Below are 25,376 nucleotides of genomic sequence, written 5' to 3'. Positions count from 1 at the left end.
AGAGGCACCTTAACTTTCTTGATTAATTACTAGGAGTAGCTTTGGGTCCATCCTGTTTGCAAGCCATGTTTCTAGGCAGGAACATAAACACTTTAGTGGAGAGTCAACAGAATGCATTTTGTTGAGTTTTTATCATGTGAACCATTGTTTTCCAAAGTAAATCCATATTACTAACCGAGAATGCTAAACCGGATGGACGCAGGGACATCCGGCCATGGGCCGTAGCCGCAAAAAGACGTACTGCGCAGGCGCCCCAAGAAATGAGGGGCCGCGAGAAGCAGATGAGGGGCCGCGAGAGGCGGACAAGACCACAGAAAAAAGGAGTGAGCACAGAAAAAAGGAGTCAAAGAAATGACGCGCCGCGAGCACAGAAAAAAGGAAAAGGCACAGAAAAAAGTAGTCAAACGCAGGCGGCGCACGAAACCCATTGCACACGAAACTAGCACACAAAAAAAAAAGAAGACGCTCGCGCACAACAGCAAGGTACCCCCCCCCCCTACAGGCACCGGACGGGACACACACCAAGAGGGGGATTCAACAAGCCCCTGGAACACAAAAAAAAAAGAACACAAAACCACCCCACACACCCTACAAGCAACGGACGGGACACACACAAAGAGGGGGATTCAACAAGCCCCTGGAACACAAAAAGAAAGAAGACGCTCGCGCAACAACAATCCTCACCCCGAAAACACATCAATAAGAAGTGACACCCAAAGCCACATTTCTAAAGGAAACGTCCATATTAAACATACGTCATCTCAACACCTTCACACTAGGCAGCATAGGTGGATCTCCTTACAATAAAGCACTATTAACCGTTCAACTGCAGAAAAGGCTACATATTAACAGTGAGTGCGATCCTCCTTATTACTTATCCATATTTCGCATGCTGAGGAACAAACAAGTCATGAATACACGGTCACGGGTACAAAATGATTCGGATCGGATAACGGGACCAAACACACGAACACGAATGAAACAACAAAATACACGGCGGCGCATAAAACGCGCTTCGGAAACTCCGGGAGAAAAAATGTCTCGGATCAAAAAACGCAAAGCTCAAGTAACCCTGTTACAGAGACGTGCCCAAATGGACAGACACAATGAACGTAGACGCATACAGCGCGCGTCTCAAAGTGCTGCATCGAAACAAGCACGATTTCAAACCGAAAGAGCTCGCGTCTCAGACATACAAAAAAGGAAGCGAAGAGACAGAATAAATGAACGCAGACGTGTACAACGCGCATATGAACTGCCAGAAAACAAGCAAGCAAGACTCCAAAAGCAGAAAGCTCAACTGACCGACATACAAAAACGGACAAGGCTCGATACAAACAATGCACGACGTAGACTGAAACGGACTTTTCGCAAAATGGAGGCGAATCAATTAGAAATCCAAAATAGCGCGTCACAAATAATGGACATGCAACAACGCGGCACTCAAACGCCACAAGCAAAACATGCCCGTCACGGACATCAACGCCAGACACCTGCTAAACGCTTACGCCAGTTGGCTGACAACGCCTTCAATAATGAGTCCACTATTGAGGAAAATTCATTGGGATTAATGAATGTCATTTGCAATCATTGTCATTCACTTAACTTCCCAGAAGAAACAACTGACAATACAAATAATGAATTTACACGTTGTTGTCAAAAGGGGCAGATTAGACTGCCTGCTTTACATTCATATCCTGAATATCTACAGAAGCTTCTAACTAACGATGTGCCTGAAAGTAAAAACTTTATGAACTGCATTAGATCCTACAATAGTTCATTTGCTTTTGCATCTACCGGAGTACATATCAGGCCACCAAAAGGCAATGGCCCATACTGCTTTCGCATATGTGGACAAATATTGCATCGCATTGGAACAGTGCACCCTGAAACAAATCAACAACGCAAATATGCACAGGTCATTTCATTACTTCCTGGAGAGACACGGCTCTTTCTAAGCTCTGACAAAGTTAACTCTGATGACGACAATGAACATCTGAATTTCCCCTTAGAATATTTGAACACTATTAACCCGGCCGGATTACCACAACACAACCTTACCCTTAAAAACGGAACAATAATCATGCTATTAAGAAACCTTAACACTAAACAGGGTTTATGCAATGGCACACGGTTAGTCGTCAACACCATGACACACAATGTTATTCAAGCAACAGTTCTTACAGGATCACATGCTAACAATACTGTTCTCATTCCTAGAATTGACCTTACGAGTTCTGACCTAGAATTACCTTTTACATTGAAACGCCGACAGTTCCCCATTAAACCTGCATTTGCCATGACCATCAACAAATCACAAGGACAAACCATGGACAAGGTTGGCATCTACCTCTCTGAACCCGTTTTTGGACATGGACAACTTTATGTTGCCTTCTCACGTGTTCGACGTTCATCTGACGTTAAAGTTAAAGTTATAAATGATCCATGCCAAGGAAGACTCATTCAAGGACAAGACACCATCTTTACTACTAATGTTGTATACAAAGAAATATTCCAATAAAACATTACTCTATGCCAAACACTCTATTTTTAATTTCTATAGGCATCATCCAAACCTGCACACTATTCTATATCTAATTCATACATCTCACTCTTTGTCATGCCCCAACGCCAGGGGTTGGCGAGCGAAGCAAGCAGGGGGCGGAGCCCCCTAGTACCAAACTAATACCAGCACCACAGCTGACCCATAACCTCCAGCACCCAACATGCTGTAAAAACAGAGTACATCAAGTTATCATCTGTGTGATAAGTACAGTCATCTCAGCCAGGGAGGCATGGGTTATTACCTGGATGGGAGGCCCAAAAAGAACAATGGAGGGATTGGCTTACTGGATGAAAAGATTCACTTTGTACCAAGCCAGTATAAAATAATGGGTGGACCAATGGAAGCCAGAACTTGAGAGAGGTTCCATCCCCCATGCACCCCCCCCCCCCAACCCCCTTATTGACTTAATGCAGTGCATGATGCATGTCATTGAGGAAGTGACAGTAAAGAGTAGTGTAGTACAAACTGCAGCACGATCATGAGTTCCCACTCCACCTCTTTATTGCTTCCACGTGCTTCGCGGGAATTTATTGTTTCAAAGCGGTGCATGGTGCAGCACATCAGGGACATGGCTATGAAGACAGATGCAGTGTGTTTTGGAGCTCATAGGGGACTCCACCCCGTTATTGCTTCAATGTGTCCATGATCTCATTGGAACCCAATTGCTTTGGAACCAATGTGGCACCAGTACTGAGGTCTGAAAGCTGGCATTAACACTAAAGTCAAAATTTTAGTACTGATCGAACAGTAATGCCAGATTAGCGAAGGTACCAAATTATAGGGAGGGGTATTAATGAAGGTCTACTAGCATATGTTTTAATGAAAATTACCATTAGTAGTAAAATTATTACCACTGTGCTGCTAATTTGCTATTAGCGTTTTATTGTTGCTTCAAAATGAAAGCTAAAAAAATGGGTACATTTGTTGAGAGAAAAAAAAAATGAATATAAAAATATTAACAAATGGAAGTATAAACATACTAGATGGAATAATGCAAGTTAACTTGTATAACATTTGACTCAATATCAAAGAAATATGTAAAATTCACCAGACATGTGTCACGAACTGTAGAAAATCTTTGAACAAAAATTGTTTGTAAATATATTACTTTTTTCTCTACTTTCTTTACATAATCTAGATTTGTAAGATAATATATACAGTATATGCCTGTTTTATTGTTTTGTTGAACAGAATTTTGAAAGTACTTGGGAGAGTTGCCATGGAAAATGTTTGGAAAACACAGGGCTACACCAACTTCTATGAAGTATGCACTTGTACTTTTGCTTGAATTTCCTTCAGGGACTTCGGTTATAAAGCAGGATCTGGGAAAATGAATTAATACTTAAGCCTAAACATAAATTTATGGTGTTGCTATGAATAAGATTCATGTGTAAATACTAAATCCATTACATAATATTCGTCAGCATTTTCTCCAACAACATTGTTTTGGACTATATTGCCTCTGTCAAACACTTTCTAAAATTTATACACCTTCCCATTCCTATGCTGATCATTTTCCATTACAGACATTTTGAGGGCCAGAGCTTATTCTTAGGACATTTAGTGCAAGACAAAAAAACTAATTTTACAGTAGGATATTCAAAACCCCCTCCTTTAACCACCACCTTATCATGGTGGAGGGGTTTGCGTGTCCCAATGATCCTAGGAGCTCTGTTGTCCGGGGCTTTATGCCCCTGGTAGGGCCACCCAAGGCAAACTGGCCCTAGGTGAGGGACGAGACAAAGAGCGGTTAAACAAACCTTCTATGATGAATGAAAACTTTGGACGGCGTTTTCCCTTGCCTGGATGCGGGTCACCGGGGCCCCCCTCTGGAGCCAGGCCTGGAGGTGGGGCTCGATGGCGAGCGCCTAGTGGCCGGGCCTACAACCATGGGGCTCAGCCGGGCACAGCCCAAAGAGGCAACGTGGGTCCCCCTTCCCATGGGCTCACCAACTATGGGAGGGGCCAAAGAGGTCGGGTGCAGTGTGAGTTGGGTGGTGGCCGAAGGCGGGGACCTTGGCGGTCCGATCCTCGGCTACAGAAGCTGGCTCTTGGGACGTGGAATGTCACCTCTCTGAAGGGGAAGGATCCTGAGCTAGTGCGCGAGGTCGAGAGGTTCCGGCTAGATATAGTTGGACTTACCTCGACGCACAGCTTGGACTCTGGAACCATTCTCCTTGAGAGGGGCTGGACTCTCTACCACTCTGGAGTTGCCCAAGGTGAGAGGCACCGAGCGGGTGTGGGTATACTTATTGCCCCCTGACTTGGAGCCTGTTCATTGGGGTTTACCCCGGTAGACAAGAGGGTAGCCTCCCTCCGCCTATGGGTGGGGGGATGGGTCCTAACTGTTGTTTGCGCATATGCACCGAACAGCAGTTTGGAATAACCACCCTTTTTGGAGTCCCTGGAGGGGGTGCTAGAGGGCATACCTTCTGGGGACTCCCTCGTTCTGCTGGGAGACTTCAATGCTCACGTGGGCAATGACAGTGAAACCTGGAAGTGCGTGATTGGGAAGAATGGCCCCCCCGATCTGAACCCGAGCGGTGTTTTGTTATTGGACTTCTGTGGGCATCACGGATTGTCCATAACGAACACCATGTTCAAGCATAGGGGTGTTCATATGTGCACTTGGCACCAGGACACCCTAGGCCTCAGTTCGATGATCGACTTTGTGGTCGTGTCATCAGACTTGTGGCCACATGTCTTGGACACTCGGGTGAAGAGAGGGGCGGCGCTGTCAACTGATCACCACCTGGTGATGACTTGGCTTCGATGGTGGGGGAGGATGCAGGTCAGGCCTGGTAGGCCCAAACATGTTGTGAGTGTCTGCTGGGAATGTCTGGCAGAGCCCCGTCAGAAGTAGCTTCAACTCCCACCTCCTGCAGAACTTCGACCACATCTCGAGGGAGGTGGGGGACATTGAGTCCGAATGGGTCATGTTCCGTGCCTCTATTGTTGAGGCAGCTGACCGGAGCTGTGGCCGTAAGGTGGTCGGTGCCTGTCGTGGCGGCAATCCCCGAAACCATTGGTGGACACCGGCGGTGAGGGATGCCGTCAAGCTGAAAAAGGAGTCCTACAGGACCCTTTTGTCCTGTGGGACTCTGGAGGCAGCTGATAGGTACCAGCAGGCCAAGCGGAATCCGGCTTTGGTGGTTGCCGAGGCAAAAACTCGGCCGTGGGAGGAGTTTGGGGAGGCCATGGAGAACGACTTTCGGACGGGCTTCGAGGAGATTCTGGTCCACCGTCCAGCGTCTCAGGAAGGGGAAGCAGTGCAGTGTCAACACTGTATATGGTGGGGATGGTGCGCTGCTGACCTCGACTCGGGACGTTGTGGGTCGGTGGGGGGAGTACTTCGAAGACCTCCTCAATCCCACTAACATGCCTTCCAATGAGGAAGCAGAGCCTGGGGACTCAGAGGTGGGCTCCCCCATCTGGGTTCCTCAAGGCTCTGGATGTTGTAGGACTGTCTTGGTTGACACGCCTCTGCAACATCGCATGGACATCAGGGACAGTGCCTCTGGATTGGCAGAACGGGGTGGTGGTCCCCCTCTTTAAGAAAGGGGACCGGAGGGTGTGTTCCAACTACAGAGGGATCACACTCCTCAGCCTCCCTGGAAAAGTCTATTCGGGGTCCTGGAGAGGAGGGTCCGTCGGATAGTTGAGCTTCGGATTCAGGAGGAACAATGTGGTTTTCGTCCTGGTCGCGGAACAGTGGACCAGCTCTACACCCTTAGCAGGGTCCTGGAGGGTGCATGGGAGTTTGCCCAACCAGTCTACATGTGTTTTGTGGACTTGGAAAAGGCATTCGACCGTGTCCCTTGGGGAATCCTGTGGGGGGTACTCCGAGAGTATGGGGTACCGGACCCCCTGATAAGGGCTGTTCAGTCCCTGTACGATCGGTGCCAGAGCTTTGTCCGCATTGCCGGTAGTAAGTCAAACCCGTTTCCAGTGAGAGTTGGACTCCGCCAGGGCTGCCCTTTGTCACAGATTCTGTTCATAACTTTTATGGACAGAATTTCTAGGCGCAGCCAGGGCATTGAGGGGGTCCGGTTTGGTGGACTCAGGATTGAGTCACTGCTTTTTGCAGATGATGTTGTCCTGTTTGCTTCATCAGACCATGATCTTCAGCTCTCTCTGGATCAGTTTGCAGCCGAGTGTGAAGCGGCTGGGATGGGAATCAGCACCTCCAAATCCAAGACCATGGTCCTCAGCCGGAAAAGGGTGGAGTGCCTTCTCAGGGTTGGTAGCGAGATCCTGCCCCCAAGTGGAGGAGTTCAAGTATCTCGGGAGCTTGTTCATGAGTGAGGGAAGAATGGAGCGTGAGATTGACAGGCGGATCGGTGCGACATCCGCAGTAATGCAGGCTCTGTATCGGTCTGTCGTGGTGAAAATGGAGCTGAGCCGCAAGGCGAAGCTCTCAATTTACCAGTCGATCTATGTTCCTACCCTCACCTATGCTCATGAGCTATGGGTAGTGACCGAAAGAACGAGATCGTGAATACAAGCGGCTGAAATGAGTTTCTTCCGCAGGGTGTCTGGGCTTTCCCTTAAAGATAGGGTGAGAAGCTCAGTCATCCGGGAGGGGCTCAGAGTAGAGCCGCTGCTCCTCCGCATCGAGAGGAGTCAGATGAGGTGGCTCGGGCATCTGTTCAGGATGCCTCCTGGACGCCTCCCTGGTGAGGTGTTCTGGGCACGTCTAACCGGGAGGAGGTCCCGGGGAAGACCCAGGACACGCTGGAGGGACTATGTCTCTCGGCTGGCCTGGAAACGCCTTGGGATTCTCCCGGAAGAGCTAGAAGAAGTGGCCGGGGAGAGGGAAGTCTGGGCATCTCTGCTCAAGCTGCTGCCCCCGTGACCCGACCTCGGATAAGTGGAAGAGGATAGATGGATGGATATTCAAAACAAAAATATCACCTTTTATTTTAGTATAATTTAGGTAGCAGATAAAACACATTAAAAAGCTTCATGACACTGTAACGGTTGTCACATATTGTTTTGTTTTTTTGTGTGCTTTTAACTGTTTCTGCCGCTTGCCCTTTAGAGTTGATGTCCAATGCAATTAATGTCTGTGGGATATCTCTTTAAGGGGAGTAGGGGTCCAAACAATGCCTGGGGGTCCTTGCCAAAATGAACTGGGGTGTGACGTAAGAGGAAGAACCCTCTTTAAAAGGCGAGGAGGCACATATTGGGAAAAGAGAAAAAAAAGGAAGGAGTTCGAGAGAGTTTAAAGGAAGAGAAGAGGAGCGTGAGGAAAGTCGATTTAAGGAAGGACCTGGGAAAGTGACTTGGTAAAGAAGTTAATGGTAAAAGCGCGTTAGGCTCCATTGTAATACCGGTTGGACTCAACGAAAAAGAGCTCTTGCTAATCGGTAAGGATCTTGGAGTTCTCGGCTTCACCTTACATTTGTGCTGCGGGCGGCGGCCATTTAAGGACGATAACGCCGAAACAACCCGGGTGCTACGGATTTCAGCTTGTGACAAGGAATCGTTCGCCAGGCCGGTGAGATTGCTTCTAATTACCTTTTAATACAGTGTACGAGTCAGCGAAGTTTAACTGACTGGATTGCTGGATTTGTCACAGACTTCCCAGGCCGGGTGGATTAAGACTTTATCGACAATAATATAAAAGGGACTGGGGATCATGGGTGGATTGTGTGAGCGGGTGTCTAATTTATATTTGTATATATTTGTATATACGTGTATTTAGTCGGTTACGTTCTGTGAATTAGTTGGGGGTATTGATAAGTAGGGTTATATTTCTGTTTCTCTTCCTGGGTTTTTCTTTTTCTGCGTTTTCTTGCTTTCTTTCTGGATTTCTTTTTGTATATTATAGAAGGGTAAAAGGGGGACTTATTAATTAGGATTTATTTGACTTATAAATATTCTTTTGTTTTTTAAAATACTTGTTGGGGTGATTATTTTTCTTTTTTGTATAAATTCTTAAAAACAACTCCTTCTGGGGACTTCAAATAGGTGCTCAGGTTCTGTCGAGTTCCATAAATAATATAATTATTTTTCCTAAGAATAGGAGTTTTTTTTGTGTGGCGGGCTCCTTATCCATAGTAAGAGTGACGCGCTACAACACAATGAATGGAACTCCTGCCTTATAGTTAATGGATCACGTATTTCACTCTGCACTGCTGTCCTTGTGGAGTTAGTATGTTCTTTTCGATATCCACCCATCCATCCATCTGTTCATGTTTGTGTGCTATGTGATGAAATGATGTCTCCAGTCTTAAATTAGTGTGAGCAGGATCTGAGAACTGCAGGAACATTTTAGTAGTTATGTACTTTAAGATGAATACTTACTAGATAAATACTGTATAACATACTTCATATTAAAAATGACTTACATTGATTATACTTTTTTGAAACTCTATAATGACAGGTGATGTTAATCCATTCACATCAATTTTTCTTCTGGTTTTGCAGCTGTACAGAGTTAAGTCGGCAACATTTTCATTGATCTGTAATAAAATATTGTTAAAAGCTGTAATTGACTAAGTTTGTACGATTATCTTAATGTAATGCTACAGACTTTAATGATTATCAGCACAACATGAACAAAATACTTTTTGTACAGAGACATATAACACTAGCATTATGTTAAGAGCACACTTGTAACAAGCAGATATAATAGTCAATAGCTCAATATTCTGCAGCTAAATACAAGCTCAGCTCTACAACAGGAAGAATATTAGGATTGCACCAGAAAGAACATACAACTGCAACCTAGGGTATAATGCATTCAGCTAGGTACTGTATTTGACCTTCCCTTGCATTATATAAGAATAAAGACAGGATCAGGACTAACTAACAAAATGTAAATGTTACAACTTCTAATATATGGAAAAACTCATAACCTAACTGAAATTCAGCAACACAATGATTAAAATTAATTTAGAGGAACTAGGTTTTAATTACAGGTAGCTGGAACATCAAGGGTATATGCGGAATATGCCTTCAGCTAAAAAGCTGTGACTATCAGTGTGCATTAATTGAAAGAGTTGACACAGGTCTTCTTGAAACATGGTAAAAACCACAGCAGGGAAAAAAAAAAACACCAGATACTGAAGATACTTTTTATAAACAATTTGCCTCAATGTTAGCAATCATCTAGGAAGACCAAATCATTGTTAATCCAAATTTTTATTTTAAAAAGTGGATTAAAGGTAACTCCTCTCACTGAATTATAAATTATATAGTCAAGGACTATGTATGAAAGTAAGGAGAAGCTTTTTCAACAAAGAATCCAAAAAGCACTTTTTGCATAGAGTTTGTGAGAATCTGGGATAAACTGCCAAGTCAGGTAATTAAATGTATAGTAAGTGTGTAGTAAGTAAATGTGCAACAAGCCAACTAAACAAACCTGATGGACTGACATGCTATTAGATTTGTTATAGCTTGATTAATTTCTTATACTTTGGTCTCTGCTGGCATGACCACAATTCCAAAGCAGCAAAAAAATGAATCCAAAACCACATATTGTACTTGCCAAGACATAGCATAAACCAAAGATTATAAAATATCAATTACAGCTATAGGACGACAACATGTACAACTATGAAGTATGGCGGAATATCTCTACAAAATGTATTCCACCTACTTTACCTTCACTGATGATTCACCCCAGTTGTATGGGTTTCCCTTAATGAATATAACTTGACTGATAATGCAGTTTTCATTGAGGTCAGCTAGAGATGATAAACTGACAGGCAGATAAAAAGTGATGGGACCAGCTCTCCTTACAAAGTTTTGGAAATCTTGAGACTGGAATGTATCAAGCTCCATAAAATCAGTAATTAATTTAACATTAGTTCTGTTGTTGGACAGAGTATAAATCTGCAAAGATAAATAAACAAATTTATATTTGAATTATTTTAATAGCTTTGTATTTTAAAGCACACCTTGCTTAATGACAGTAAGAAAATCATATACACTATTATAACTTTCATTTTTTGATGAAAAGGTGAGCCTATAAGCTAAGATTTCTTTACCAGTTCCATTAGTGTAGTATTTGCCTAATTCAGCACCTGTAACATACATTACATGAACAGCTACAAATATAGTTTAAGTAACAAGACAAAATTCACAATAACTTGATTACAGAGAATAAAGTATATTAACCTATCCAGGATAAAAATAATTACAACAAATAAAAAATGCTTGTTCTGTCTTAAAGTATTACATTTCTATGTGACCACTCTCATTATGTTTCATGTTTGCTTTACATGCTTTTATCAAATAAATATCAGGATAAATCCTTACCAGTAGCAGTTCTGTAGTAGTTCTAATTCCATCAGTTAACATCTGCATGTATTCTTCTGTGCCATTATTCCTTACCATTAGTGATTTGGAAAGCATTGAAAGCAGAATTCTTAATGTTTGCTCATCTAATTCAAACCTCTTTGTTGAATCAGATGGAAGAAAGTTTTGTGTCAGGCTTTTTATATATAACACAACAGTTTTTGCAATGGTGAATATTATCTATGTTGAACAAGAGAGCAAAATAAAAGATTTCACAAATAAAAAATACAGAGCATCTTTTTAATTATTATTCATCCATTTAAAAATAAAATACAAAAAATCCATAGTATTATATTAGTTTTTGATATTTGTTCATCTTATAACCTGTATGTCCAGTTCAGGGTTGCAAAATAGTTATCACTCAGTTTTATATTCTATACAGCAAGTATGAAGATGGTGATCTCTCAAAACTTTACATGAGTGGCTCAAAATAACACTGACAAATTTTACTGCAGTGGTGTCATACCAGAGTCTTCATGTTACCCTATAAATATGACAGGCATTATGCATATTGTGCTGTTTACATTTATTATCACTGAATCGTTTTGTAAAGAAAATGGTTTCAACACCTAACATGACACAAATTTAACTTGTGCTGGAACATGCATACCTGTTGACGGGTGCTCAGGAGTTTCTGTAATACATTTAGGTTTTCAAGTAGTTCTGCCTAAAAGTAACAGAATAGTTACAAGATTTTTTTGTTTAATAAAGTTTCCCAAAATTAAAACTTATACTGATTACACACATTCTCTACATAAATCTAAATGTTGCCTAAAAGTTTGTCAAAGTAAGTTGTAAAATTAAATTGGTGTCTATGGATAAAGTACTGGCTATTTACTTTTATGTATTATATCATATTGACAACTAACAAGGAAGAGATGATGTGTATAAATGATAAACTACACACAAACACACAGAAAACACATACATACAAACACACTAACTAGAAGCACATATTCCTTAAGCAAGTTTAATTCATTTATTTATTTTAGATTGAACAGTAGAGGTAGAACAGTTAAGTGGGTGACAGTGTAAGGGTTCAATAATATGGGGGAATACAAACATTGCAAGTGGAGGGCTTTTACATAAGGAATAAGAGGAGAGCAAAGTTAGAAAACCAGACTGAGAAAAGTAAACTTCATAGAAGGACAAAACAGCAGGCAGTTGAGAGGGAGAATAGTACAGGAGCTTAAGGAGAAAGAAGGTATAAAATAGCTGTAGCAGTTCTATAATCTCAAAAATTTTCTTTGGCTAAATTTTTTAGTTTTACCATTTGAGATAAATCATTTAATTTTAAATAAAAAAATTAAGACGATTTTAGTAATCCAGAATCAAATTTTAACAATGATGCTAGTGCAATGCAGGTCCTGTTGAATGTTGGATGTTTTAGATGATGGCTTGCAGGAGCCAGTCATTTATGAGGGCTACATCTCCAGGAGATGCCAGCTGATCCAGCACCTCAAGCTCAGGGTTGCTGAATTGGAGGATGATTGTTCGCTTCGAAAAGTTACAATTTAAATTGCACGTAATGTCACTTCTCAGACAGAAATAAGAGGTTATATTTGAAAATAACCACATTTATATGTTCCCGGATTTCTCACCCTTAACAGCTGCTAAACGTGCCACATTTTACAATATTAACACTAGAATTACCAGAGCCTACGAAAAAACTCATAAATCCGTCCCACCTTAAATCGCGTCTTAAATCCGTTTGCACCTCTCCGCTAGAGTCCTTTGTCATCTAAATGTGCTGATAAACAAAAGCTACTAGCAGCCAGCTATTTCATCCCCCCACCGACTTAGAACGAATTTCTCCTAGCTCATGCCTTGCCTTGATTTATCTGGGATTGAAGTGGAGTTTTAGAGTGGAAATAATATACAGTAGTGTTATTTGGAATACACGCATTTCATGTGTGTTCCGTTCCGTTCAGTAGTCTGTGCAAACACATTTTTAAAACCGAAACGTTTTTCATATTCTAATAGTAAATGACAAAATGTAGGCATAAACTATATAACGTATGAAGCCTGAAGTCCATATATCAAAGAAACACTTTCACAAAAGGTACAAATAAGAGAACACGTGCGCTTTTCTTCAAAAATATGACTGCACAAAAAAAAAAGCCGCGTTAGCATGCCACATTGACACTCTGACTACAACTGCCGCGGTGGCGTAATGGTATCAGCTCCTGACTGGGAATCAGAGGGTGGCGAGTTCGATCCCGCACGGCTCCACTTCGAGAAGTGAACTGCTCTTATTCTTACAATTTTAGAATAACAACATAAATTTGATTTCAGTCTGTAACAGCCGGTGTAACTTATGATACTGGTAAAGGTTAGCTTTTTTTTTTTTTTTTTTTTTAATTCACTTTTCATTCTCGCAGTCGCATTCAAAATCAATCCATACAACCCCATCTGACATAAAGACGCGCTATAGGTCTGCAGTGTACCACGATGCATACTACCGCCCCCCCCCCAAAAGGGTTCTGACACACAAACGCTGGCGAAGCTGCCTTCTTCGTATCTCACCGTCACTTGAAATCAGCAGTTCTTAACATTGCACCACGCAAGCTGTCGTATCAACCACCAACTGTAACTTGCTTTCTTTATTCTTCGGTTATACTCTTGAATAAAAATGCACTTTTATTTATGTGAAAACAGCTGTGTCAGATGGGGTTGTATGGATTGATTCTGAATGCGACTGCGAGAATGAAAAGTGAATTAAAAAAAAAAAAAAAAAAAAGCTAACCTTTACCAGTATCATAAGTTACACCGGCTGTTACAGACTGAAATCAAATTTATGTTGTTATTCTAAAATTGTAAGAATGAGAGCAGTTCACTTCTCGAAGTGGAGCCGTGCGGGATCGAACTCGCCACCCTCTGATTCCCAGTCAGAAGCTGATACCATTACGCCACCACGGCAGTTGTAGTCAGAGTGTCAATGTGGCATGCTAACGCGGCTTTTTTTTTTGTGCAGTCATATTTTTGAAGAAAAGCGCACGTGTTCTCTTATTTGTACCTTTTGTGAAAGTGTTTCTTTGATATATGGACTTCAGGCTTCATACGTTATGTAGTTTATGCCTACATTTTGTCATTTACTATTAGAATATGAAAAACGTTTCTGCTTTAAAAATGTGTTTGCACAGACTACTGAACGGAACGGAACACACATGAAATGCGTGTATTCCAAATAACACTACTGTATATTATTTCCACTCTAAAACTCCACTTCAATCCCAGATAAATCAAGGCAAGGCATGAGCTAGGAGAAATTCGTTCTAAGTCGGTGGGGGGATGAAATAGCTGGCTGCTAGTAGCTTTTGTTTATCAGCACATTTAGATGACAAAGGACTCTAGCGGAGAGGTGCAAACGGATTTAAGACGCGATTTAAGGTGGGTCGGATTTATGAGTTTTTTCGTAGGCTCTGGTAATTCTAGTGTTAAACAGCGCTTACGAAAAGCTGAGATCAGATACAGTCTCTTGTACCCTGCCAAACTGAAAGTTGATATTCAAGACAAGCATTACATCTTTAACTCTACAGAGAAAGCAGACAAAGAGATAAGAAAACTGATCCCAACACTTGTTTGAAATATGATCGTGAGTTGCATCCTGTCATGGCAAAGAAGATCTTACCGGCTGTTTGATCCACTTGCAATGATACTGGTACTGTAATTATACATCATTTTCCCTTCTCAGACCACTTTTTGTTTATACTTTAGTTACAATTATATGCACATATGTATGCATGTGTGGAAGAAATTAATCCATCCATCCATTTTCCAACCTCATTTTTTCTTTTTTAAAGCAGACTGTTTAACATAATTCCCGTGGTTTACTGTTATTGTTATTACTGTATTAGGCTTTACTATGCTTATCCAGGACAACTTTTTAACACCATACCCTGGGTTTACTATCTTATTATCTCAAGATTGTTGATGATTATATTTGGACTGTAATTGGACTGTATTGGCAATAGATATTTCAGTTTTGTTCCTCATAAGCCGCTGCTGGGGGGCTTGTTTTGTTTTAGACATGCTCTGTCTCTAGGTATGTCAGAGGACTGGTACTTTGTGAAGTATGGTCCAGACTCAATTTGGGAGGCAAAAATGAGAGGGTGGGGGACTAGGGGGGAGAGAAAGAGAGCAAGCTCTCTCTAATGTATCCTTTTAATCCTTAAAATTGTAAGTGGCAACGTAACAATAGGCTTCATGGCAACATGGGAAAATTAGAAATTAAGGTCAAAGCTGCCTTATTTTCAGTTAAGACTACAAAATGAGAACAAAAGTTCAGAAGCAATGTCTCAGAGACCAGACAGTTAACTTTATGAGCTGGAATGTTAAAGGCCTGAATCACGTATTAAAGAGAAAAAGTATTATCTCTCCTAACAGGTCTAAACACTAAAACAGTATTTTTACAGGAGACCCACTTATTAACCAAGGATCAGGTTCAGCTGCACAAAAACTGGACTGGCCAAATGTTCCATTCCAGCTTTACAAAGAAAACTAGATGTGTGGGAATTCTTACACATAGAACAGTTTCATTTGTAGCATCAGATGTAGTATCTGATCCTGAAGGGAGATATGTGATTGTCATAAATAATTTATATAACTGTAAAGTGATTCTGATAAATATTTATGCACCCAATGTCAACGATAGGGAATTCATGAAAAATGTATTTGCATCCATTCGCAATGTGAACATACATAAAATTATAATGGTTGGGGACTTTAATTGTGTTTTAGATCCAGACCTAGATAGATGTCATCACCCCTGTGGCAGGAGACCTAACACTGCAAAAACAATTACACAGTTTGTAACTGATCACAACTTATCAGACCCCTGGAGATTTCTAAACCCAGATTCAAGAGCATATTCCTTCTACTCACCAGTGCATCATTGCTACTCAAGAATTGATTATTTCTTTGTAGAAAACCATTTCTTGCCTACGATTAAATCTTTAGGTACGACGCTATTGTTATTTCCGACCATGTCCCTTTGATTTTGGGGCTAAAATCATCATGCCCCACATACTCATTTCGCAGATGGCGTCTTGATCCACTTTTATTAGCAGATGAGAACTGTATACAGGATTTATATCCAAGCAAATCAATATTTTTTTAAAGACAAATACATCCTCAGAGGTTTATGCAGGAATACTCTGAGGAACCCTGAAGGCCTTCTTAAGAGGTCAGATCATCTCATATCTTTCCCAAAGAAATAAATTGGAAACCAAGAAGGTGTCAGAGCTAATCAGCGAAATTACTAGAACAGACCAAGAACATGCCAGGTGTCCAAGTGAGGCACTTCATAGGAAAAGGCTCTGCATTCAGAACTCAACCTCTCAACAACTAAAGAAACTGAACTACTCATATTTAAATCAAGACATCATTATTATGAACATGGAGAGAAAGCTAATAAGATCTTAGCTCAACAAATCCACAAGCAAGAAGTTTGCAATGCAATCCCAACAATCACCAACACAAACTGAGACAAAATCATTAACCATAAAAATATAATCCACACATTTAGAGACTACTATAAATCCTTATATTCTACTGAGTTTAAAGAAGACAAGACACAATCTAATGCATTTCTGGATGCATTACATCTACCACAAATAGATACTCAGTGCAGAAGAATTGGATAAACCTTTGGCACTATCAGAATTACTAGATGCTATAAGCTCACTTCAGAGTGGGAAAGCAGCAGGCCCAGATGGCTACCCTGCCTAATTTTATAAGAAATTCTCGACTCAGCTAACTCCCCTTCAATTAGCAACATTTACAGAAGCTAGAGAAAATTAAATTCTACCTCAAACTTTTCGTCAAGCATTAACTACCGTAATTCCTAAACAAAATAAGGACTTATTACAATGTGCATCATATAGACCAATTTCACTTCTGAATAATGATGTTAAGATACTCTCCAAAGTCCTAGCTAGAAGGATGCAGAAAGTTCTGCCTTTGGTAATATCACAAGACCAAACTGGATTTATTAAAGGCAGACACTTAGTTTCCAATCTTCGACGCCTGTTTAAAGTAATATATTCACCCACAAACTCAAACACCCTGGAGATATTATAGTTGGATGCAGAAAAAGCATTTGATATGGTCGAATGGAACTACCTCTTCACTACATTGGAGAAATTTGGGTCTGGCCCAAACATTTGTGCATGGATCAAACTAATGTATACCAATCCAGAAGCTTCAGTTTGTGTTAACAACATTAATTCAGAATACTTTAAATAGAACATGGTACCAGACAAGGAAGGCCCCTTGTCGCCACTGTTTTTTGCAATCGCCGTTGAGCCACTGGCAATTCACTGTCAAAATACTAATGAGATAAAGGTGATTATCAGAGAAGGACTGGAACATAAAGTTTCTCTATATGCAGATGATATGGTACTGTATATATCAGATGCTCAGAATATTGTGCCTGCGGTCCTAACAGCATTAATAGAGTTTCAAAAGATTTCTGGTCTCAGTATCAATTTGAACAAAAGTGTGCTCTTCCCAGTGAATTCTCAAGCACACAATATTAGATTGGACACCTTCCCTTTTATCATCGCAGATCAGTTTAAATACCTAGGGGTAAATAGCACAAGTAAACAAAAAGCTCTTTATCAAGAAACTTTTTTCCATGCAGATGGCAAAATTAAGACTTGCATAGATGGTCAACTCTTCATCTCACTTTAGCTTGAAAAATTAATTAACATTGTTAAGATGAATATCCTTCAATAAATCAATTAAGAAATTAGATTCAACCATAACCTAATTTATTTGGAATTCAAAACATCCACTTATCCAAAGGATGACACTACAAAGACCTAAGGCAGAAGGTGGCACGGCTCTACCTAACTTTCAATTGTATTACTGGGCAGCAAATATACAAGCTATGAAAACATGGACACGGACACAAATAGATGAACATATACAGGTTTGGTCCACAATAGAAATAAAATCCTGCAGTACTTCTTTATATTACTTGCTTTGCACCCCAATTAATACAAGTTAGTGCCAATATACTAACAACCCAATTGTGCTTCACTCAATCAGAATATGGATCCAATGTAGGAAGTATTTAAGATAGAGAAGCTTTTATCTGTGGCACCTCCGCGTGAGAACCACCATTTTCCACCCTCTCAAAACATATGCAGTTTTTAATGTCTGGAAAACATTCAGGGTTAAATCACTTAGAGATCTGTACATAGACAACGTCTTTGCATCTTACGAACAACTACACTCTAAATGTAACTTTCCAGCAACACATTTCTTCCACTACCTTCAAATTAGAAACTCTGTTAAACAGAACTTGCCCAATTTTCCTCACCTCCCACCTACCTCTAAGCTGGAAAAATATTGATCAGTCTTGAGGACTCAGACAGCATCTTCGTAAAATATAAAACCTTTTTACAGTCCCTCCCTTTCAAAGATCCAAGAGTACAGTGGAAAAAGCATCTCTCACTCAACATCTCAGAAAAGGAGCGGAAAGTAGCAATGCACAGAATTCACTCGAACTCCATATGCGAAAAGCATAGAATCATCCAACTGAAAATTATATATCGAGTGCATCTCTCTCGTTTAAAATTGTCCAAAATGTTTCCAGGGCAAGATCCAATCTGAGAACACTGCAATCAAGTTCCAGCCTCACTGGGCCACATGTTTGGGCATGCACCAAATTAGCATCATTTTGGACCAAAATCTTTAAATGCCTTTCAGACAGCCTTGGTGTCACAATCCCTCCTAATCCATTAACAGCTGTGTTTGGGGTACTTCCTGATGGGCTTAAAGTGGAGAAGGACAAACAAATTGTAATTGCCTTTACTACACTATTAGCACGTAGACTTATCTTGCTTAACTGGAAGAATCCTAACTCTCCTATTCTAAGTCAGTAGGTAAATTATGTTATATACTACCTGAAAGTGGAAAAAATCAAATTCACACTTAGAGGATCTGTACAAAACTTTTTCAAAACCTGGCAGGATCTAATCAATAACAGTTTAGATTAAGCATTTAAATTGAGGAAGCAGGTTTTCTGTCATATTTTACTCCATTTATCTGTATTTATTTATTAATTTATCTATTTACTTATTTTTAAAGTTTTACTCTGCTGGCCTAGCTCTCTTTCTCAGGGGTGGGGGATGATTTGTTTCAAACATTTTTGTTTTTTTTGTAAAACTTGAGTTATTTGTATGGAACGTTATTTGATTTTAATAAAATCAAAAAAAAAAAATGAAAATCAGAGAATTTGACTTTTTTTCATTCATGAGTAATATTTTTCCGAACCCTGCTGCTTACACGTGAAGTGTTCTGAGCCTTTTGGCCAATAATGCCACCCGGGGCGGACCGCCCCTAGCTACGCCACTAATTACAGGTGACCAAACATGGCATTTCCAGCACAACCCAGAAACAAAATGGCAAAGCATGCAGTAGAAAACACCGATTTCACCAAAGCCGGGGAAAAAAAAAAAACGCACAACCATGGTCTTGAACTACGAGTGTGACATGCATACGTTTTTCAGCCGTAGTAAATCTGGTGTTTTCCATTGCATGCAGGTTGGTATTTACTTTGTATAAAAACAAAAAAGGAAAAAAAAAACTATACTACTTTAAAATTAGAGAAGTTCCTATTGGTTTTAACCCTGTGATGAACTGGCACCCGATCCAGTGTTTTTTCCTGTCTTGTGCCCTGTGCTGGCTGGAGTAGACTCTAGCACCCACTGCGACATTGTTCAGGACAACATTGGTTAGAAAATAAATGACTGAAATTATTTTTAAAAATGACCTGTTTTTCGGGAAGTTTTTTGAAATATAATGAAGTCTCACCAAGTAGTCAGTCTCAACTGCTGATGATCCTTCTTCCTTCAAAGACAGTTTTTGCTCATCAGTGCAAATGTGAACGTTAAGTCACACATGCCAACTCTCCTGAACGCACATTTGGTTTCCTACTAGTTATATCCTAGTTGAAAACATGGGTATTACCATTATTATTATTACTTTAGTTGTTTGTACATTTACAATATTGTTTTTTGATTAGTTGTTGTTGTTGCCGATTAGTAAATTGGCTGTGCCCAGTCCTCTTATCTGTCAAATAGTGGAGTCAAACTGCTTTGCAAGCTTTTCTTTTAACAAATCTACACCACACGCAATAATTGTATAAAATATATTGGTCTGCTGTTTATTTACAAGGTCTAAGTAACAATCATGACAAAATTCCAGACAATTTGGGATTTTAAAAAATATCAACCATATAACTATCTTAAGTCTGAAAAAGAGAACATTTTCAGAAAAAAGAGAGAACAACTGGTCACTCTTTATCTATTCTATCAATTTATTGCTTTTTTGAAAACAATATGAACAGATCAACTCAGATTGTAATGTGAAAAAGAAAAAAAAAAAATCATAATCATATTTTCTCACATCTGCGTGATTTCTTTTTTTGCCTTACAGAATCTGTAGACCTCACTTATGCTTAGTGCCTAATTCAAGTGCCTTTAAAAGGGGAAAGTGTGGATGCAGTAGGGAGCAGAATGTAACAGGCAGGTGCAGGAGAAAGTGGGCAGGAGTGGATGGAATTTTGCTGTGAATGGCCTGGCGCGGGATGAAACTTTGGCGGGAATGGATGGGAGCAAGACTAGAAAAATCAGTACTGTGCAGACCTCTAATTATGAATAATCAAGGAAAAATAAAGCAAATGGTGGCTGCTGATGAAAATTACCTCTGGTCTGTAGGACTGAAGAAAAAAACAGAACATTACTGCTCAACCATTGATGAGTTTAATCTAACTCCAACACTGAGCATTAAGGATTAGAAAGGCACTCTAAAATGATATGCAATTTATTAAAAATGAAAATAAGTAATCAAAACCAAATTTACAACCAGTTTTGTAAGGATTCACCAATGAAAAAAATATAGTATATATACCTGAGAATTCACATTTAGTCCACAAACTGAAGAAATTAAGGCCTTTTGTACTTGAATTTGTAGATCTCTATCTCCCCTTTGATCCTGACTCAAGCGATTAAGAACATTTGTTAAAAGAATTATATAGTTTCTCGTTTCTACATCATTTTGTATTAGCAAATGGGATGATAGATTCCTCATGACTGAATTATACCTAGAATAGAAAAAAGAAAAAAAAAATCACATTTAGTCTTTAAACTGATTAAATCAGTTTACAAAACACACATTTAAATTAATAAAGTCCTCGCAGCACACAGTGCTCCCGCACCAATCACTCCCAACACGAGCATCTCCCAATGCCCTCTTCAGGCCCTCACGTGTTTGTGCCTCCTTGTTCCATCCCCGTGGTCCCCTGCTTATCCAAGGCGGTTGCCCCCTCGCGGCCTGGGGGACGTACTGACTGCCTCCCCGTCCTTCCAGGCATCCCGGCTGGGTCTGGACCCCAGCCTCCTGTGACAATATACTTTATAGGAGTGAAAGGAAATGAAGTACATCTTGGTTTTAAAGGTCACAGTGGCAGAATGTTGCAGTTGCATATGGTGCTACCTCACAGAACCTGTCCTGGGTTCAAATATTTTTCAGACCGTCCCTGTATATGTTAAATATTTATTATGTGGAAATCAAAGCAATTACACATTAAAAAGACTTCTTAAGAGCTCCGTTTGGTAGTAAGTGGCATTGTGGAACCCAGCAATCTATACTGCTACTGGGCTGCAAACACATCAACAATGACAACACTTAAAGGCGGCCAAAGTCAATGATTTGCTTGGCAAGCCATAGAAAGGAAATAAAGTGGTCTGCCATTTATAGATTTAATCAACAAAGTTCAAGGAATTTACTCCCCAGATGATTTCAGGGGATTATATAAAAATAAATTAGAATTTTTAAGCTATAAATCCAGCTTTAAGTGTTTTCTTGAATAAAACAGGTTTACTAGGAACCCATATGAAATTTGACAGTTACCTTACATAGTTGAATAAAATAGAAATAATAAACTTTGGTATAAGCTTCAGAGAGTTCTCTAGAGCACATGAATAGGTAAAACCCAATCTAGATTAGTCCTTCATTCTCCCCATACTTTTTGACCATTATGCTACGAGCGATGGATAACATTGTAAAACAATGGATAAATGCGCATAGATTCTGCATACTGTTTAGGGCACATGGGTCAAACACAAGGCCGGCGGGCCAAATCCGGCCCGCCTGATCTTGCAATGTGGCCCGCAGGAATCATGCTGTAATGTGGGCAAAAAAAATCATGCTGTTTCTATTTTCATCAAAAGAGGGCGCATCGCTACTCCAGCAAACGCTGTGTAGCTTCAACAATGCCAGAAGCGCAGTGCTGTATTGTTTCCATGGAGACGTCGGCACGTATGCACGCCAGCGTCTCCTGCAGCTTAAGTCAGGTAGGAAGCAGGCCTGTAAGCGTGGTAGGAGGCTGGCCTGTGAGCGTGGTAGGAGGTGGGCCATAATGCGAGCGTGAACTACTCCAGGTCTGAGCAGAAGCTGCCATTTGTCTCACAGCACACACACACTGCAGGCATTAAATTAGCAGCAGAAGCTGCCAATTGTTTGTGCATTTGTAGCGCAGATCTGTGAGCAAAAGCTGCCATTGTCTGTTGATCTCTATTGATCTCCATTGCTGATCATACTGCAGGCATTAAATTATCATACATTGCAGGCATAAGATTAGCAGCAGAAGCTGCTAGTTGCTGAACCTACACTGCAGGCATTGATTATTAGTAGCAGAATCTGCCATCTGTACACTGCCAGGCATTCACGGGCATTGTGTGAATCTTTTTTTTACTCTGCCAGGTGTTAACAGCAGAATCTGCCATCTGTATTACCCTGCCTGGCATTAACAGGCATTGTGTGAACCTTTATTACTCCGCCTTCTTCACTCCATCTGCCAAATCAAGCTATCCCAGTGCAGTTTTCTACTTTTCCCTTCTAGCGAAGATTGGCAATAAACTACATCTTATTAGTGGCGATATTGATCCCAAAATGTCCAAAAAAAGATGACACTGAAGGCAGACAATTTAATGACAAAAGGGAAAGTGAATACATGTTTGTGCTTAGAGAGGGCAAACCAGTGTGTATATTGTGTTATGAGGCAGTGTCGGTGATGAAAGAGTACAATGTACGTCGTCATTTTGACACCAAACATGGTGTTAAGTATGGCAAATATACCTTGGCAAAAAAGCATAAAATTGTGCAAGAACTAAAAGGCAAACTGCAATTGCAGCAGCAAATGTTTACAAAGGCTACTGCGAAAAATGCTGCAGTGAAAGCAAGCTTTATTGTGGCTGAAGAAATTGCCTGTACTTCAAGGTGTTTTTCAGAGGGTGCCTTTTTGAAGCAATGCATGCTAAAAGTGTGTGTGCAGGTATGCCCAGACCAGATACAGAGTTTTCAATATGTCAGTTTGTCAAGAAACACCATTGCAGACAGAGTTCGGGAACTCTCAGAAAATCTGTTAACACAGCTGGCCAAACAGGCATGCAATTATTTCGCTTTTTCACTTGCTGTCGATGAAAGCACAGACAACACTGATACAGCGCAGCTGTCCATCTTTATATGTGCCACGAAGACCGACCTCTCTGTCACTGAGGAACTTCTGGATGTAGCTGCCATGCATGGGATGACGACTGGTAGAGATATATTTGAGGCTGTGGAGAAATCCATAATTAATTATAAATTAGCCCCACCAACTTTTCCCAGGGTAACTACTGATGGCACACCTGCAATGTGTGGAGAAAAGAAAGGCTTGGTTGGACTAATGAAGGAAAGAATGCAAAAAAGTCACTGCCACACACCTCTAATTACTTATCATTGTATTATTCACCAAGAGGTTATGTGTGGAAAAGTTCTGGAAATGAATGAGATAATGACCACAGTCATTAAAACAGCTAACTTTATACGGGCACATGGCCTGAATCATCACCAGTTCCAGCAGTTCTTACAGGAGGTGGGTGCAGAGCATGGAGACGTGCCATACCACACAGAAGTAAGATGGCCGTGCAGGAGCGCAGTCCTCAAAAGATTTTTTGAGCTCAGAGAACAAATCGCTCTTTTCATGGAAAGTAAAGGAAAGCCCTTGCCTGAACTGTCGGATCCCGCCTGGCAATGTGATTTTGCTATGATGTGTGACATATGCGAGCATCTCGCCCAACTGAATCAGAAGCTGCAGGGACGCAAACAAGTCATCACGATGATGTCTGACATGATCACAGCATTCCAGCATAAACTTCAACTATGGAAGTCCCAACTGGAACAGGAGAATCTTGCCCACTTTCCTGTTTGTCAGAGTATCTCAGCCACTATTTCTGGTGCTTTTCCTTGTAGTCGGCTGGCTACCAAAGTTAGCCGGTTAATAACTGAATTTCAGCGGTGCTTCACTGACTTCAGAACACAGCACTCAGGCTTTGACATCTTTGCCAATCCTTTTACAGTTGATGTCAACAATGTACCCCATCACCTTCAGATGGAGATAATTGAGCTTCAGACTGACAGTGGCCTGAAATCAAAGTTTCAGGATGTTGCAATTGAGAACTTCTACCCTCTACTGCACCGACTCAATGCCACAGCTCCAACTTCGTGCTGCCCATGTTCTGTCCATGTTCGGGAGCACCTATCTTTTGTGAACAGATGTTTTCAATAATGAATCTGAACAAAAACAAGCACAGGTCACGCATCACCGATGACCACCTCCACACTGTTTTGCGGGTTGCTACAGCACAAGAAATAAAACCAGACATTGACTCATTGACCCGGGGAAAACGGTGTCAGACATCTAGCTAGAAAACAAAACAATGACCATTTTATGTATGTGCCAATATTACTGTTTTGCTTGAGTTGGTTTGACAGCCCTGTTAAGGAAAAAGATTGTTGCGCTCATTTGAAATTCATATTTCTGGTTAACATTGTCAATTTATGACTGTTCAGTAAACAGTTCGGCCCGCGACTTAGACTGGGTTTTAGATTTCGGACCCTTCTGTGATTGAGTTTGACATCCCTGGTTTAGGGGAACTGATGCAACAGAAAAACAGATAAATTAACTGATGTGCAAAAGTAATTGATCCATGAGATTAATTAGCTTACTTAACAAGGAAAATAACTGGGAAAAGGGTAACTAGTCAAAGAACCAATCACCAGAAATAACCCTGAGATTTCAGATATAGAAAAAGGACATTTGAATTTAGTCTTACCCGTACAGTGTAGCATAAAACAATCATAATCATAATGGATAAAGAGACCCGAGACAAATAAAGTAAACCATCAATCTGGAAAGTGTTATAAACCCTTAACATAATGTTTCATGATTTACTGTATCAGCATTCTTCTTCTTCCTCTTAATCTATTCCAATTTCTAAGTGGGGTTGATGTGCTTCATTAACCTTCTCCCAACATCTTGGTCCTGTACCTGCTCACCAGTCAGACACTTTTACTTCAAATCTTCCTTTACTTTATTCATTCACACCACCTTGGTCTCTCTCGCTTTCTCCTCACCTGTACTTCAAGTCCCATTACACTTTTATGTACA

The 25,376-nt window shown here is 40.7% G+C and overlaps 2 protein-coding genes across 2 annotated transcripts in view; both read right to left on the bottom strand.

Annotated features, from left to right (window-relative positions):
* The window catches only part of LOC114643494 (polycystic kidney disease protein 1-like 1), a 246,384-nt gene extending 235,336 nt beyond the window's left edge, over positions 1-11,048 (bottom strand). The window contains exons 1-3 of the mRNA XM_051928890.1: positions 10,835-11,048; positions 10,178-10,408; positions 8,920-9,033 (exon numbers count right to left, since the gene is read on the bottom strand). Of these exons, the coding sequence (XP_051784850.1) occupies positions 8,920-9,033; positions 10,178-10,408; positions 10,835-10,930 (441 nt within the window). The 5' untranslated portion in view covers positions 10,931-11,048. The remainder of the gene's footprint in view (positions 1-8,919; positions 9,034-10,177; positions 10,409-10,834) is intronic.
* A 285-nt stretch (positions 11,049-11,333) lies between these two features.
* LOC114642973 (uncharacterized) overlaps positions 11,334-25,376 on the bottom strand; it is a 273,815-nt gene continuing 259,772 nt past the window's right edge. Inside the window, exons 34-36 of the mRNA XM_051928772.1 lie at positions 20,795-20,987; positions 11,484-11,540; positions 11,334-11,357 (exon numbers count right to left, since the gene is read on the bottom strand). Coding sequence (XP_051784732.1) covers positions 11,334-11,357; positions 11,484-11,540; positions 20,795-20,987 — 274 coding nt within the window. The remainder of the gene's footprint in view (positions 11,358-11,483; positions 11,541-20,794; positions 20,988-25,376) is intronic.

The sequence above is a fragment of the Erpetoichthys calabaricus genome, chromosome 6, assembly GCF_900747795.2.
Source record: "Erpetoichthys calabaricus chromosome 6, fErpCal1.3, whole genome shotgun sequence".
NCBI classification, from domain to species: domain Eukaryota; kingdom Metazoa; phylum Chordata; class Cladistia; order Polypteriformes; family Polypteridae; genus Erpetoichthys; species Erpetoichthys calabaricus.
The sequence above is the reverse complement of the archived record's forward strand: the minus strand, read 5'-3'. Positions and strand labels throughout refer to the sequence as shown.